This window comes from Chenopodium album, chromosome 7 (genome assembly GCF_948465745.1).
Source record: "Chenopodium album chromosome 7, dcCheAlbu1.1, whole genome shotgun sequence".
Taxonomy (NCBI): Eukaryota; Viridiplantae; Streptophyta; class Magnoliopsida; order Caryophyllales; family Amaranthaceae; genus Chenopodium; species Chenopodium album.
Genome location: NC_137840.1, coordinates 70710618 through 70727321, shown reverse-complemented (window position 1 = coordinate 70727321; position 16704 = coordinate 70710618). Strand labels below are relative to the sequence as shown.

The window sequence follows — 16704 nt, the reverse complement described above, 5'->3', positions numbered from 1 at the left end:
GTCAACACCTTTGTTAGGGGTAGAAATTTTACTTCAACTAAAAGTATAACAACGTGATAATATTAAGGGGGCGTTTGGTTCGCAAACTGGTATGGGGTTGGAATCAGAAATGAAATCATAGTGGCATGGGTTTGGAACTTGATTCTTAATACCATATGTTTGGTATAATTATAAAATGCAATGTTTTTCTTTTATTTAAGCCTAAATGTATGGGAATGAGCCAAACCCACCTACCTCCCCCCAAGGTTTCTAAACCCCATACCTTGGGGGTTTGAGATATGGGTTTGAAACTCATAAAATCATAAAACAAACATAAGGTATGAGTTTAAACCATTCTAAACTCATACCTTATACCTTAATTATGTGAACCAAACACCCCCTAAGTGCTATCAATTTGTTAAAAGTTTTAATGGATTGAAACAAATACGAGTACTTTACTTCTTTCCATTATTTGACCTTTTTTCTTACTTACCCTCTTCTACAAAAACTAAACATGTTAAAAGGCACTTGATCAATATCAACGTATGAAATTGAAGTATAATTTTAATTAATAATTTATAAAATCAATTACGTAATATATACATATATATAGGTGACTCCTATTGTAAAAGCATCTCTAAGATATAGATCATGATTGAGATGTCAACTTATAAAGATTCTAATCTGAAAATTTGATAAAAATAATTGGACTCTAATTTTATACACACTACTAAAGCCTAGTTAGGTCTCTACTTCTCTAGACTTTCTATATATTGGTTATTTGCTTGCTTAATTATTCTCTCTAGGCAGTTTTCTTTAGCTAATTCAAACTTTCTGTTTCTCCTCATCACATGGTTTGTCTTGTTGCCGCATAAATTGAACTATCAAGCTTAAACTTATAACCTTAAGTCCGATCCATGGAGGATAAACGTACATAAATACGGAGTATATAACGCATAAACGATTAATTAGATGAGTAAATGGCCTAGCTAGTTAACTCGAGCCAGAATCATACAATGGTACAATGTAGGTACACACCTCCGCCCTTAGATATGATGAAGGGTATGGAAAATGGAAATAGTTATGTAATATATCATACTTCGTGTATGTCTTTCAGAACATACTTAGCTTCCACCATTATTTCAAACTAACTTTCAAATTAGCTAATTTCATGTGATTTTTAGAATTTAATTTGCAATATTTTTTGACTCGCCAAAACATTTGAAAGTTAGTTTGAAATAATGACGGAAGTATATTATTTTAAAGGCGCTTCAAATGCCAATACATCATTGTTGTTAATAAGCTAGCTAGTTTTATTAAAAAAGATGACAATATGATGAGCAAACTTAGGCATCACCATTCACCAACTTCTAGAACTGATTAATTGGTAAAGCTATGTTCTACCCAATTTATTTATCGTGAATAAGTTTAAGATAGTATGTAAACATAAGTTAAGTTCGTAAAATATAAATTTAGGTTAACGAGTTATAATATGTCCATCATTGCAAGAAGACTTTTGTACTCCGTAATTAATATTGATGAATTTCAAAACATTATTCTGTAAACAATAGTAAGTACCTAATAGATTTGATAAATTATATACATAAACAACCTCATTTAATACTAAATTAGGTCATAAGCAACACCTTTTAATTTGTTTTATTTTCTTTGTAAAATAGATCGATAAATACGTACTAAAAGTATAATTAATAATCTAGTCCATGTAATATTGATCCATTTCTCTATGCATGGTTTTATACTTTTATCTACATACTCAATATGAGTAATCTAATCAATCCTCGCCAAATTAAAATATCCACCATTAAAGGCGAGTAGTAGTACTTATTGACGGTTGAGTATTTTGTGTGAGTAAATTATATTCTGTAAAATACTCATTTATATTTTGATAAAGACTTTTCCACACTACATTGTACTTGGGATTTGAAACTCTTCAAAATCAAATAACAACATACACATCCCAAGCTTAGAGATTAAAGTGTAAAGATCTTCACTTCATTGAATTCTCCATAAATCTACACAAGCCTATTGAGACTAGCCCACACAACACAATCAATGATACTCAAGGTTATTATCATCATTATTATTTTTTAAAATTAATTATTAAAAAAATAAAAGAAAAGAAAAAAGGAAGATTAAATATTATTGGTGACAAAATAAAAATTTTTGAAAGAGGAAACAGGAGATTGTCAAGAAATCAAACAGTTAAACACATCCCTTGACTTGCGGATATACGCATGAGCTGTGTGTAACTCTTTGCTACAGTCTTTAACGTACACCTTAATGTCAAGGTTACCATGCATGTTTGTCTTTCATACACAAAATATCACCCAAAACATTGCTACTCACTTCTTATTTATTTGACCAATTTCAAAGTGTACATTATTTATTTTCTAATGCACTAAAACTTATGCAAGTCAACAAGCCTTAAAAAGAAACTCTTATATACACATTAAACAGAAAAATCAAGTATAGATCGATTGGACTTATCGACGCATCTTTCTTTATAGTCTTGTTCAAAATAATGGATACTTACATGGCGCACATTTACTTTCAAGATCATTTATTTACTTTTGTGATGGTAAATTCTATCATTGCATATGCTAATAACAAAAAATTAGTAAAATCCATACACCGTATGAGTTACATATACGAGTATTTTTAGTCAATTAAGGGCATGTTCTGATTTACTGAACCGAGCTGAACTAAAGTGATTGGAACTGAGCTGAACTGAATACAGCTGTAATGAATTGTTTATGAGAGAAGAAAATTAGGAACTGAACTAGTTGAAGTTGAACTGAACTAAAACTAAGGTGAAGGGGACAATCCCTAACTTTAGAAAAACTTATTAAGTTAGGATATACTTCGTGCTACGTACTTTGTCCTACCAATGCCAATTATATTACTTCTATCTAATTTTTACCATCTTTATTTTGAATATCACATAACTTCTATATTCTGACTTACTTTGTGATGAATAAGTTTACAAGTCATTGATATTAAACACAAAGTCACAAACGAAAAAGAATGATAAAAAGTCGTTTACTGTATGAATTATGAAACAATGAATAACTGGGAATCCAAAATAGCGAAGAAAAGAGCAGACAAAGACATTAATAAGATCCAGCTACTTGATGCATCATTCCTCTAAAGCATGCATTTAGGAGAGACTTTGCATGAAAACCTTTCCTTCTTTTATTTTTCCTCTTTAATTATTCACGGCATACAACCATTCCACTTTTTCTTTGCACGTTTTTTCTGTAGCAATTACATAACCTAATATCTAAATCATAACAAGCTACTACATTTTATTTTTTCAAACAAATTAAATCTCTGTGAATTATATTCATAAATCATGCATGTTCGTTCATTATTATTCAACCTTTAATTTAATTTGTGTGGCCGATAGTTATCACTATTTTATGCAATTTCTTCATAAATAAGTATTTCTAACGCAGAAGAGTCCGATAATCAAAGAAACTTGAATGGTACAACTAAAATATATACTACCTCCGTTACATATTATTTGCAACGATTTGACATAAAGTAGAGAGGAAAAATGTCTAATCGTTGCACATAATATGTAACGGAGGTAGTATAAACGGTTGGATATGCAAGATGGAAAATTCGTACATAGAGGTGTGTACAGTATACTGATTAACCTAACAAAGTACATATAATACAAATTAAGTAGCTAATATAATGAATTGTATTGTTGTTATTGTTATTATTGTTACCCTTCGAAGTAACCAACAACAAACATCTAAGCATAAGATAATTACTATTTGGTTAGGTTAATAAAGAATAAGAACCCTACTTAAGTTTATTACTACTTAATACTCCTATAACTAGTGTTATCCTTTTGAGAAAAATTAAAAGTATTTAGCTTATTATTAACCATACATCAATCATTAACCAACATGCATGAGCCCTCTAAAAGTTGCATGCTACTAATCTTTCACCAAAAGATCTTGAAAGTTCTTATAAAAACTCTTAAATTTTATACAAATCATACAATTATTTTCACAAATATGAACTTGAAATATAGTACTTTTTATATTACACAAAAGTATAAAACCACTGCACCAAAAAAAATTATACTGTAGTTATTTTTTATATTTAAAACAAAATGATGTAACAGAAAATAGAAATCCCAGTCATTTTCTCTCATACTACTGCAAGTTCCTGTCTGAAAACAACTAACAATTTGACAAAACCAACTAATTTCAGAAATATTTTTTTAAAAAATCATCATAAAGCAGTTTGAGTTTTCTGTGTACAAATTATAGAGTGCAATCAAAAATGTGTCAGAAGATGAAAGAGTATATATAAGCCAGAATAAGGGGGCAAAAAGAAAGAAAAACTAAAAAGATCAGAAAAAAAATGAGGAAATTTGAAGATGAAATGCAAACAAACTAGAGAAAATTTTGGAAGGAAAATAAGGATATATATGAGCACATGATATAGGTCAGAAAGTTTTTCATAAATTAGGTAATAAAAATTTTGTCCACTTATATAAATTTTATTATTATTTTTTTCTTTTTAATTTAAGTTAGCAAATCTAGTAATCTATATATAAAAAAGCATCTTTTCCTAATAAATCATATGCTATCATATATCTAGTTTGTTTTTGGTACCTTTATTTCACTAGTTTAATTGCTGCATGCAGTATGTACCCTAATAATTATTTGTAGTTGACAATTATAAAATTGCAAAACCCCAAATCATAACATTTATCATACTGTATAATTTCTTTTTCTTTTTTTCTCACTTTCTATTGTTACAACAAAAACAATCACATGCAATACTTACACATAGTTTTTAATGCTTCTACACAACACACCCCCATGCTAATAAGCTAGCTAAGCCGGCCCTTCTCTTATGAAGGTCACATCCTTGCTTGTCTACTTCAACAATATTCAACCTATCATTCATTTTCTTATTTCGGATGCATATTATACACGATATGATGTACGTTACTATAAAAATAAAACTAATACAGATACTCTATATGTCTAGCTTAGCTATCCATCCAAATGGTCATATTAATAGTGTGAATTGATCGAACTAAGTTGTGTGAATCGAATTTCTATGATATAAGGATGTGTTAGGCCGGCCCTCCCTAGGGTTTAACCTAATTTTTTCTCTTATAGAAAAAATGTGGATCAAATATGGATAGAGGCGGTTGATTATTAAATATGTAGTTACTCTTCTCTTTGACTCACTTTCATCTATGCATGTGTTGCCCTAATCGACTAGATCTAACTTCTGAATAAGCTAGATGTAAATTTATAGCATAAATTTGACACATCAACATACAAGCTTAAGGGACTAATCCTCAATATGTACCTTAATAATACCCATTTCATATTACTAGACCATGCAACTAACCCATCCCATCAATTTTCCATCCAATTAAACACCATAACAATATAATGATCATCAACTTTGTTTGAAACGCGAATGCACCTCCTTAAGTAAAACTTAATAAAATCATAATTTAATCTTAAACGACAGTTAATACACGAATGTGTCGAACAAGAGATCAATAATAAACACCAAATGTAGCTAGCTTAGAAAGAATGCAAGCTCTTAGAGGGATATGATTTTACCTAATGGCTAAATGCATGTCATTCAATTGTGTGGTAGTAGAAGTAACAAGTAACACCATACTATTACTATATAATCTAATGTCTTTTTGTATAATGTAATTTAAAAAAAACAATAGAATTGAAGGAATTAAAAGGGTCATGTCATGAAATAAATGTCATAGAAGAAAGTGTAGAAAACAAGTACAGAGTGCAGAATGCAGTAGTAGTAAGATTTATACGTCCGGCAAACTGACGGATAAGCTGGAAAAAGTGGCTGCCTCGAGTTCAAAACCCCAGTGCAGAAAGCAAACCACCAATTCAATTCATTACCAAACACTCACACAAACAATTCTTCATTTAATTCCATTAAATAAATAAATAAACTTTGAGCATATATATGAATGAAACAAAAAGCAAAGACAAAATCATAGATTTTGCACATATCCACATGCTATACCACAAACAAATAAATAGAATCAAATAAAACATTGAAATCAAATATTTTAACTTGTCTAATCAATTAAGCAAAGGAAATTAATTAATTAATTTAAGTTTGATTTCAAACATGAAATCAAATAAATTAACATAAACCAATGTCATAGTGAATAATTAACATGATGATGATCATCATCAATTCATCATCATACCTTAACAATATCCAATAATAGTAATATTAGAAAATCACCTAATTAAAGATGAGAAATAATAAAAAAAAAAACACTTCTTTTGTAAGACTACTAGCTAGACCTTGCCAAGTTCCCAATGACCAAATTGACAAATAAAATCTCCTAGAACATTACAATTTTTTTCCACATTTTTTTTTGCTCATCATCAAATGATGGATTAGCTAGTTAGATTGAGAGAATGTGTGTAGGAAATTTGGACAATCAAGATCTTGGGGGTGGGAAAAATTGCGTACCAGCTAGGAAAGCATTGATAGGAGTTGGATATATGGACGAGTTATTATTCGTACCCATCGGGTCAAGTAAACTAGCTGTTGCAGTAGCTGTTGTCGCGTTATTATTAGTACTACCACTACCAACCGTACCCATTAGGTCAGTAGTGGTAGTAGCTGCGGTTAACATAAGACCGTGTTGTTGAGACCTACCCCCGGAGGAGCTTTCACCACCTCCTCCACCACCTCCATAGCGTGTTTCGGGACCTTGATCGTAGAGGATCCCCTTGAAGAGATGCCCCCCTATGTTTACTGCTGTTTGATACGCAAATTGTTCGTCTGGATCATCCATTGGACTCACTCGAACGCATCGGAAAACCGCTGGAGAGTTCACTTCCGGTGGAAAATTACCCACTTCCAACCCTAGTACATTACATAAAACAAGTAAACAACATATTTTTTTCAATAATTGTTATTATTAAACATAAAATAGATGTAACAAAAATGTTGTGATTATTATGAACATGAAATTATAACTGATGGAATATTATGGTTTTAGGATTATTTTTTGGGGGTTTTACTCTTGAACAGTAAGATAGAATAATAACTCAAAAGAGAAAGAGTAAAGCAAGATGTGTTTGAGAGAGTACTATAGAAGTAGACTAGTAAACATGCAAATGATATGATATACTCTTCCAAAGTTATGATAACTTGATAAGAATTTTGTTGGTTAGTAGTAAAATCATAAAATTTTGAGTGACAATTTTCATAGAATGACACATGCCAAACTATTTACAAAATACAAAAACTAAAAAAAATGAAAAACACAATAATTTCTTCAATGATATTTCAAAGAGAGGAATTAAATGGGTTGAGATCAAATCCATCAATCAAAACAAATACTATCAAAGAACTCAACCCAATCATTCTGTTTACCACTTTGTGTGTATTTACATTCAAACAAAACAAGATAAAAATTAATAACAAATAAATAAAATTAAAAATTGGGAGGGTAGCTAGATAGACGAGGAGTGATCCACTCCCCGTCTAATCGTCTACCCTCCCAAATTTATGCTTAATTACCTGCCGTAGTATTAGCGGCAGTGAGGACGCGAGAATTACTCCGGTTTTCTCGCGTCCTCTTTTCACCTCCACTTCCACCTCCAATTCCAACAGATGATCTCATCATTTGTTGAGTCTGCTGCTGCTGCGGTTGTTGCTGCTGTTGTTGTTGTTGTAGCACGGTTAACTGCTGCTGGCGCTCACGGCGCTTAGCGGCAGGGACCCACGTACTCTTAACGTGAGTAGAACAATCAAACCCACGACTCTTACAACAAGTCCTACACCTAAAATGAACACAATCTTTTTTTGCTTGGTTACCACAATCTTGACAATTCATACCCCCAACACTACCACCTAATTGCCTAAAACCCGAGGATCTACCACTACCACTCGATACGACCGTATTGTTGTTGTTATTGTTATTGTTATTGTTATTGCTGCTGTTGTGATCGGTGTACTCATCAATGCCAAAGATCCTACGGCTAGTAGTCGCGGCCGAAGACGGGCCTACCACCACGGACGGCTGTGATTCCCCTAGAAAAACATGCTGTTGATGATGATGATGGTGGTGATAATCTTGATGAAGGTGTAGCTTTGGTACATGGTGATGATGGTGGACCTGCACGTATTGTTGCCATATCTCAAAACTACCTTTTGGGTAGATCTCCTCACTGTTATTATTATTATTATTACTATTACTATTATTCCGAGAATAAAGTATTAAACCCGGATTATTATTATTATTATTACTATTACTATTATTCGGAAACCAGGAATTCTGAATTTGATTTTCAGAATTACCGGAGGGAGTATTATTATTATTATTATTATTTTGCGGGTTTTGTGAACTACCGCTCCCCGGTGTTCCTAATGAGAAAAAAGCAGCCATATTATTCTCATCAGATTCATCTCAAAAATTTCCAATTTCAAAACCAAAATAAAAACAAAAATATTTTTTCTTAGGTTAAAATAAAAAAAAATAAAAATAAAAAAGAATTTATATTATTTCTCTCATGAAATCAGTTGTAATAAAAGCAAAAACTGCAACGCCGCCAAACAGAAGCAGCAACGTTTTTCATTTTTCTTTCTTACCTCTGAACAAATTTTTTGACAACAACAGCAACAAAGAAAGGAAAACAGAAAACTGAAAACACTGAATTTCTCTGAGTTGTTTTGGGTTTTTGGTTTTGTGTTGTAAGAAAATGAGAAGTGGGTTTTTATTTTTTGGGTTTGATATGATTTTCTCTCTCCTAAAATGAATTGCTCTTTACTACTGCCACTTCTCTACAGTTAATCTAGCAGTGCCATGAATCTCGTCATTGAAATAATGGATGTTGGCCGTTGGATGATGAATCGGATGGTTAGAGTTGTTCCACGTGGCAGGGAATCAGCTTTTGGGTCTTATTCGTCCTTGCACCGAAAAACCCGCTCTACTTTTTCTCAGATGTGTCAAGTTATTATACTCTCTAAGTTTTACTCATATTAATCACAATATGTTGAATTTCTTGATTAATTAGTGTACTTAATCTTATTTAAATCATTTTTAGCTTCTAATGTGGCATGCTTTCAGTTTCCTTAATCATTAGAGGAAATGCAAAATGTTGAAAATTGTGGTAAGAACAAAAAAAAAAAAAAACATAATTTATGATTATACAAAGTAAATACGAAATAAATAAAGAAGTAAGATATTTAATCATATTAAGCACATTGAAAAAGTAAAAACTATGCAAAAACCAAGTAGGTAAAATATTAAACAACGAGATGATTGTTTTATTTTGAAGACAAGCAAGCAAAAAAAAAAAAAAAAAAGTGGGATGAGCTTATACTTTTCTCAATAGGAGTGGACTTGTATTATCGTTTGAAATTTTAGCTTAAAATGTACATTTTAATTACTAAATTTATAAGTAATTAGCCTAAGTGATATCTCAAGTGGTTGTATGTGTAATTAACTCCTTGAAATATAAATTTCATAATTTCATTATGCGTATTTTCAAAATTTTATATAGAAATTAGCTAATCCACAACAAGTAAACTATAATATACTTAATTCGTCGACTGTATAAGCATGATTTGTTTTTATTGAACAACTTATAAGAAATTTCTCAAACCCTAGAAATTGCATAATTGATACAGGCATACTTCGTACTTCATATATCATATTAGAGTATATATTAAAATAAACACAAGTTTGGTGTTTACTTCTTTTTTTCTTGATCCTATTTTTCTATTATTATTTATGTATGATCTATGCATATACGTGTACATATATTAGCAAAATTTTACAAGAATAAATTACTACTCCCTCCATCTTTTTATTAGAATCTCATTTTTCTTTATTATGTGAGTAAAAAACGTTAGAAATGGAATTCTAATAAAAAACGGAGGGAGTATTAAATTATTGTACATAGTACATATTTGGGCATAATTTATTAGTGAATTTTAGGTTAATGCACAAGAGGACATACATAAATTCAAGCATTGATATTGCCCCCTTAAATTTCTTACCGCAAGTCCGCAACGCCACAGTGCATGCATGATTGGTGACTCAATTATGTATCAATAGGATTATTTCTACAACTATTATTATTATTATTAAATTTTCTTTGATTTGATTTCTTCTCCTTGTTCTCCTTAATTAACTTTTTACAAGTTGTTTTAATTTATCTTTCTTGAGATTCAGGTTCTGTTCACTTTATTTCCACCTATTTCAGGGTTAATAAGTTTAGATAAGATAAGTTCAGGAAAAATAAGTTCAGATAAGTTGTGATAAGAGTTAATCAGGGCTACCCAAATTAAATTTATAACTAAAAATAGGTTCTAATAAGGGCTTTCGGATAAGTTAAGATAAGTAAAAATCAGGTGAATATAATGCACCCTAATAAAGTTTTTAATTTCAACTCATTTTTGACATTTTGAAATGCCCTTTTAAAATATACCAAGTATATAGTATAAGATTTGTACTTGTATTAATTATTACTTTTATTGGTAAATTTTTGTGATTTAAACTCAAAGACTAATAATGAAAACAGCTTTTGACTATTGTAGTTTTGTTGGAATTTTCCAAAGTACTAACTACCCCTTATAATGTTTCAATCATATATATAAGCTCGACGAGCTCATTGGGTATTGTATTAGTGAACTTTATTCACTTGAATTGAATTTAATTAGTGAACTTTACCTTGTGATTGTAGCAAGTATTTTAGCAGTCTATATATTCTTTATTAGTTTTTATTTAGTTGACACATTTATTTGATGAACAATATACTTTTAATGAATATATCACAAAAGCAGTAAAAACTTGATATTTTTAATTGATAATAGGAGACAAACTTAATACTTGATCTACTTAATACATGATTATATTAACATGCAATTAAATTAAAGAAGAACGTGCGAACAATACTAAAATTAGTATGCGTCAAAAAAAATATATATAAATAAATAAATACTCCGTAGGAAGTATTAGAATAGCTAACTTTTTTTTAAAAAAAGTAGAATAGAGAGCTAGTACGGAGTATATCATATCATAATTTTTAAATCAAGAATTTTGATGGCAATTAGTCTATCCGATTAGTAATTTTGGATATCCAAAAACTCTAATATATTGTGTGTGTGTGTGTTTTTTTTTTTTTTTTACAGAACTAAACTTAAATTATTGTTATTAAATTCCTATTTATGTATCTTGTTTACTAGTATTTTTATTTTTTTTGAGACCATCTTTAAATTATGATTTTTACTATACATTGAAATTATTTTTGCTAAAATGCACTTATTTTTATTAAATAGAAAATTATTTTTGTAAGATAAAGTAAAGAGGGGCTAACATAGCAATAAAATTTAACTTGTATCTTTTTCTAATTTATTACTATGTTGATAATTAAATTTGTGTGTTAATTAAGTAGGTCAAAATGGATAAAATATCACAATCTTAAAATTGTAATCCAGCAAATAACAAAAGAGGAAAATGTAATCAGACGGCTGCCAGTGTCCTGCTCCGGTGATCTTATGACAGGCGTCAAAAATAATTGGACCCACTTTTTCTTCGATCTTTGTATTGTTCTCTGACTTTTTTTCCTTTTCTAGAGTCTTAAGGCTGGTTTTTCTATCAACTTATTTTTCCTCCTTATTTTATTTACTTATTTTAACTCTCTTTATTTATTTTTTAATACTTTTAATTTTTGGTGGATTTGAGACTGGAGGCTGTCTTCCACACTTTCTTGCTAATTTTTTTTCTTCAAAAAAATTAAATTAAAAAAAAAATCCAAATTCTTTTTTTTTTTTTAAAGAAAAAAAAAATCCAAATTCTTCAAAGGTATTTACCCTTTTCACTGAAATTTTGCAGGAAATTGATGATTATTTTACTATTTTATCTCAAATTAAGTTTAATATTTGTGTTTTTTAAATTTTCATTTTTTTAAATCTTATTACTCCATTAATATACAAGGTTTAACAATATCAATTGAGGTGATAAATTTGTTTCAATGTATGGGATGTTACCAAGTGTTGTTATGAATTGAATAAATGAGTTATATTAATAATTTTGGGCTATGTATAATATCGGCCTACTCCGTATATCCATACCGGCCTATTCACTAGATCCACATGCATAGACAATTGCTTTTGGCCACGTGGACATCTATCACCCACTTGATAAGATACCCACGTGGCCCCTGCTTTTAGGATTATATAAACTAGTTTTGTGCCCGTGCGATGCCCAGGTTGTTTATTGAATTTTAAGATTAATATTTAATCTATATGTCAAATTTTAAAACATATCATTAATACAAATTTAGTTAGGAAATTATGTGTTTTAATTTTGTGACAATTTAAACTATGTAGTAGGCATGTAATTACTAATAATAATAATATTGGTGAAAACATTTCTTGACCCGTAACCTGAAATAATGACCCTGTCTGAAATGACTCGTGATCCGACCCGATTGACGAGTAGGTTTACACACAGTAATAAAATTATATTAGATTTTGAAGTATTATTATTTTAATTGATTAGAATATATTATAAATAATAGATGTGGTACATTTTGAACTAATTCCTTCGCTCCAAAAAAATATTATGATACAAAAAATAAAATTATATGATAATTTATGAGAGTCATAATGTAATTATTTTTTGAATAAAATTATAATTCAATTTGTAAATATTGGTACTTTATCGAAAATAAAACTCTAAATTAACAATTTTATCTTAAAATTCTATCTAAATTTGATTGAAAATAGAATTCTAAACAAACTTTTTATTCTACAAATTGAATTATGTATAACTCTATCCTACATGTGGTGACACTTGGCGAAAAGTTAGAACGCCAAGTGTCGCTGTCTCGTCGTCTGGCTAAAAGTTTAGCTTTATATATTAGTTATTATATGATATGATATGATATGATAGGATGTATCCTCATAATAATTCACTATAAATATAATGACTAAATCACTCAAATTACGCATTATATCCTTATTGAACTGAGCTAACTTTATCATTAGTGCATTTTTCCTATACTATGACAATCCCCAAGAGTATCTTATTAACGTTGACTGTTCGTTCAAAGTTCAATCTAGACACGAAATCATTACTAGCCCCAAATACAGTCGTACAAGTTTTCTATTCATATCGGAACAAATACATGTTTTCATAATTGCAATTTTTTGTGATTAAACTTAACATCTAATTAAATATATTACGGAGTAATAGTAAATGCTAATCATCAAGTCATGTCTCACATGATTATATTTCGAGTAATGTCAAATGTTACACTTAATTTGAAGTAAGGGAAGTAGTTAATTAGTGTTAAATTTTGTAATATCATGTGACTTGAAACGAGACGTTTCATGTATTGCTTTTATAGGGTAGCAATCTATGTTCCTATCTCTACATTCTTGGGCTAATTATTGAAAGGTTGACCTATATTCATCATTAGATAAAAATTCAGTGTGATTAATATAATGGTTAAAAGTTAATTAAAACTTATCAGCGTACCAGCTGGTTTTGGTTAACAATCCACTCCCATATTAGAGGTCAACTTTGTTTGACAACATGAATCAATTAACCTATAGCTATAGTATGTGACTATTTACGTTAGGATGATAACATCACTAAAAGTTATTCATTGTACTTACTCGCTCCGTCCCTTATTTTTTGCTTCATTTGACTTTTTACCGTCTTCAAGACGTGTCTTCAAATATTTATATATCTTCATTTTTTTATGCGTAAAAATTATAAAAATTTAATATTAATAAAATATATAATGAGACAATTCTAATAAGATTCCACTAAAATATATTATCACTTATATAATAACGAGTATTCATGGTCAGAATTTTAAAAGATTGACCCATATATTTATAATGGGGCAAAAAATAAGGAATAAAGGGAGTATATTACGAGTACATTATTATAAGAATGTAAATTGATGCATTACGAGAATGGATAGGAGTGATAAAAAGAATGGAGTGATAGATTATGTTAATTTATAGTAGAATATTAATTTTATATATTGGCTCTGTTTGATAGTTAGCTTATTGGGGGTATATTAGCTTATTTGACTAACTTTAGCTGATTGACTAGTCAAACAAGCTAATACAAGTGTTTGGTAGTAAGCTTATTAAAAGAGCTTATTCCACTAAATAAGCTCTTTTTGAAAAAAGCTCATTTTAGGAGCCTTTTCAATTAGCTTATTCTTTAATTATTGTGAAATGACACTTATAACCTCATTTAATTTAAAATTCTATCTAAACTACCTACCCCACAATTAGCTTATTGGTCATTTCACATACTCAATCACCTTTAAGCTATCAACTATTTACCAAACACTTTTATATAATCAGTTAATACAATAAGTTAGTCAAATCAGTTAATAAAATCAGCTAGTCAAAATCAGCTTCAGCTTTCTCCCAAACAGGACCATTAATTTTGTTTTTCTCTAATTTTACTTGAACATATGTTCTCCATTTCAATATTCCACTTTGATCATCGTATTGTTCATTAACACTTTATCAATCCTATTTTAATTGTAACATTTGAAAATTTACATTTTTTTTGGTGTTTCAAATGGCCATTTTTGTTGATTTACATGTTTTGTAAAATAAAATCATACTCAATGCAAATCTAACACCACTAAAATTGAAATATTCTGAAGGATGAAATCAATACATACAAATTTCTTTTTATAGACCCGTATTGACAAGAATACTTTAATTTGATGATGGCTCTAACATCATTTTAAACAACACATTGAGGGTAAAAGTATCTTATTGACACTGGTATAGGTTAATCAAAAACTGAAGTATTATTGCATTTTTCACAATAACAAAATCAACATGTTCAACGTTGGCATTACAAAAATTAGAAAATATAAGCTTCGTATGTCTGGGATTGGTTTGTTTACCATTAACAATTCGACTTCATACATATAAACATGATAACCATAACCAGTGTAATACGGAGTGTATCGTTGAATATATGACAAAATTACACAACTCGCATTTGATGTCATCATACATACTTATAGATACTAATCTATACCCCTCTAAGAAATTATGTTAAGCAAAATCAAAACCTTAAACAATGACAAGCTAAAACAAAGATATAGGTAAGCAAAAAGTTTACTAAACATAAAAGTGGTAACATGATGGGCACCACATTGAAACACAAGGCCAAGAAAATTACAAGGTTGGTCCAACTTTTATGAAACAGCACGTGAATCCCTCAAATCACAAGACAACTGGCGTATAATCCTTTGATTAATTCACTAAAGTTAGTATTAACATCTAATTAATTATCATTAGTAATTAATTTAATTTAGTACGGAAATCATTTTACGCCGCCTAACGCCACAAACAAGCCGTACACGAGGCTACACAAATTGTGACAATTTGACAGATTCTATTCAATTACTTTTTTTTTTTTTTTTTTTTTTTGTCGATTGTTTGATTATTTACTTAGTAGTGAAGTCTATAAATATATTTATTTATAATTTTATATTTTCAGCACAGAATTTCAGTGAATTAAAGAAATAATAATTGAAATATCATGTTTAAGGGCCCGAGAAAGAAGAATTTAGTCCCCCGCTTTTATCTCTATCTTTTAACTATTTTGTCTCTTTCTTTTGGAGTCATTTTCTATAGTTGACTTGTAAACTTTTGTTTAAGAGAGCAATTTAATTGAAATGAATTGTTTAATAAGGTTAAAAAAAAATATACTCGTATATATATATTTAATCTTATTATAATTTATCGCTTCATCCCCAAAATTCACCCTTGGATCGTCTTTTTGTTGTTGGATAGTATTTGCCAAGGTAACTTTGATTAGTATAATTCTTATGAATAATAATATAATATATATATAATTAAGAACTGTATTGTATACTTCCTCTGTTTTCATACTTGCAACACCTTTTATCATGTTTTCTAAGGAGATGATAAAACAAGGTAAACGAATGAATTAAGCTATGGAATTTAATTAATCCATATCAACTTATTCCTTTCTTTTTATCGGTGGTAAAACTCTGTGAATTAATTTATCCGTTTATCTATTCTAATATCTCCCTTATAACGTGTGTCGCAATTTGTGAATTAATGGCAAGAAAAGAAGGGTGAAATGTCACAACTTGTTAGTTTTTATACCAATTTGTTAACTTTTATACTAATATGTCGTCGGTGACTAACTTTTATACCAATCTGTCACAACTTGTTAACTTTTACACCAATATATCGCCGGCGATAACTTTTATACCAATATGTCACAAGAGTGTTAACTTTTATATCAATTTGACTAATTGGCCCATGGCTCAGTGGCTCACCTTATTATCTCCAAAAGTTACTCCAATGTGCACTTTTTAAGGGTAATTTAGAGAATTTATCCACAAAATCTTACTACATATAGTATGGGTCAAGTAATACGACATTTTCATTTAAAAAATGTTAGTTAAGTAAATAGAAACGGGAAAAGTATATATATTATGGTTAAATTCTTTAATTTAACATAAAATTATAGCCTCATAATAGTCATATGTTCAAATCTTGCACAACATATAAGGAGTAAATTTGAGGACAAAACAAGAATGAGTAAAATAAAGCACGAAAATAAATTTCTTTTGTCCTGAAATTGGGTGAATGGCTGAATGCTTGTCGTTTAGAAAGGGAAAA

General features: G+C 29.5%; 1 protein-coding gene across 1 annotated transcript; it reads right to left on the bottom strand.

Moving 5' to 3' along the window:
• Nucleotides 1-5970: 5970 nt before the first annotated feature.
• LOC145638313 (protein SHORT INTERNODES-like) lies at nucleotides 5971-8690 on the bottom strand. Its single transcript, XM_081689282.1, has 2 exons — nucleotides 7567-8690; nucleotides 5971-6906 (listed from the first exon to the last, which is right to left on the bottom strand). The coding sequence occupies exons 1-2, from the start codon at nucleotides 8432-8434 to the stop codon at nucleotides 6476-6478; spliced, it is 1299 nt and encodes a 432-aa protein (XP_081545408.1). The 5' UTR covers nucleotides 8435-8690; the 3' UTR covers nucleotides 5971-6475.
• Nucleotides 8691-16704: the final 8014 nt, after the last annotated feature.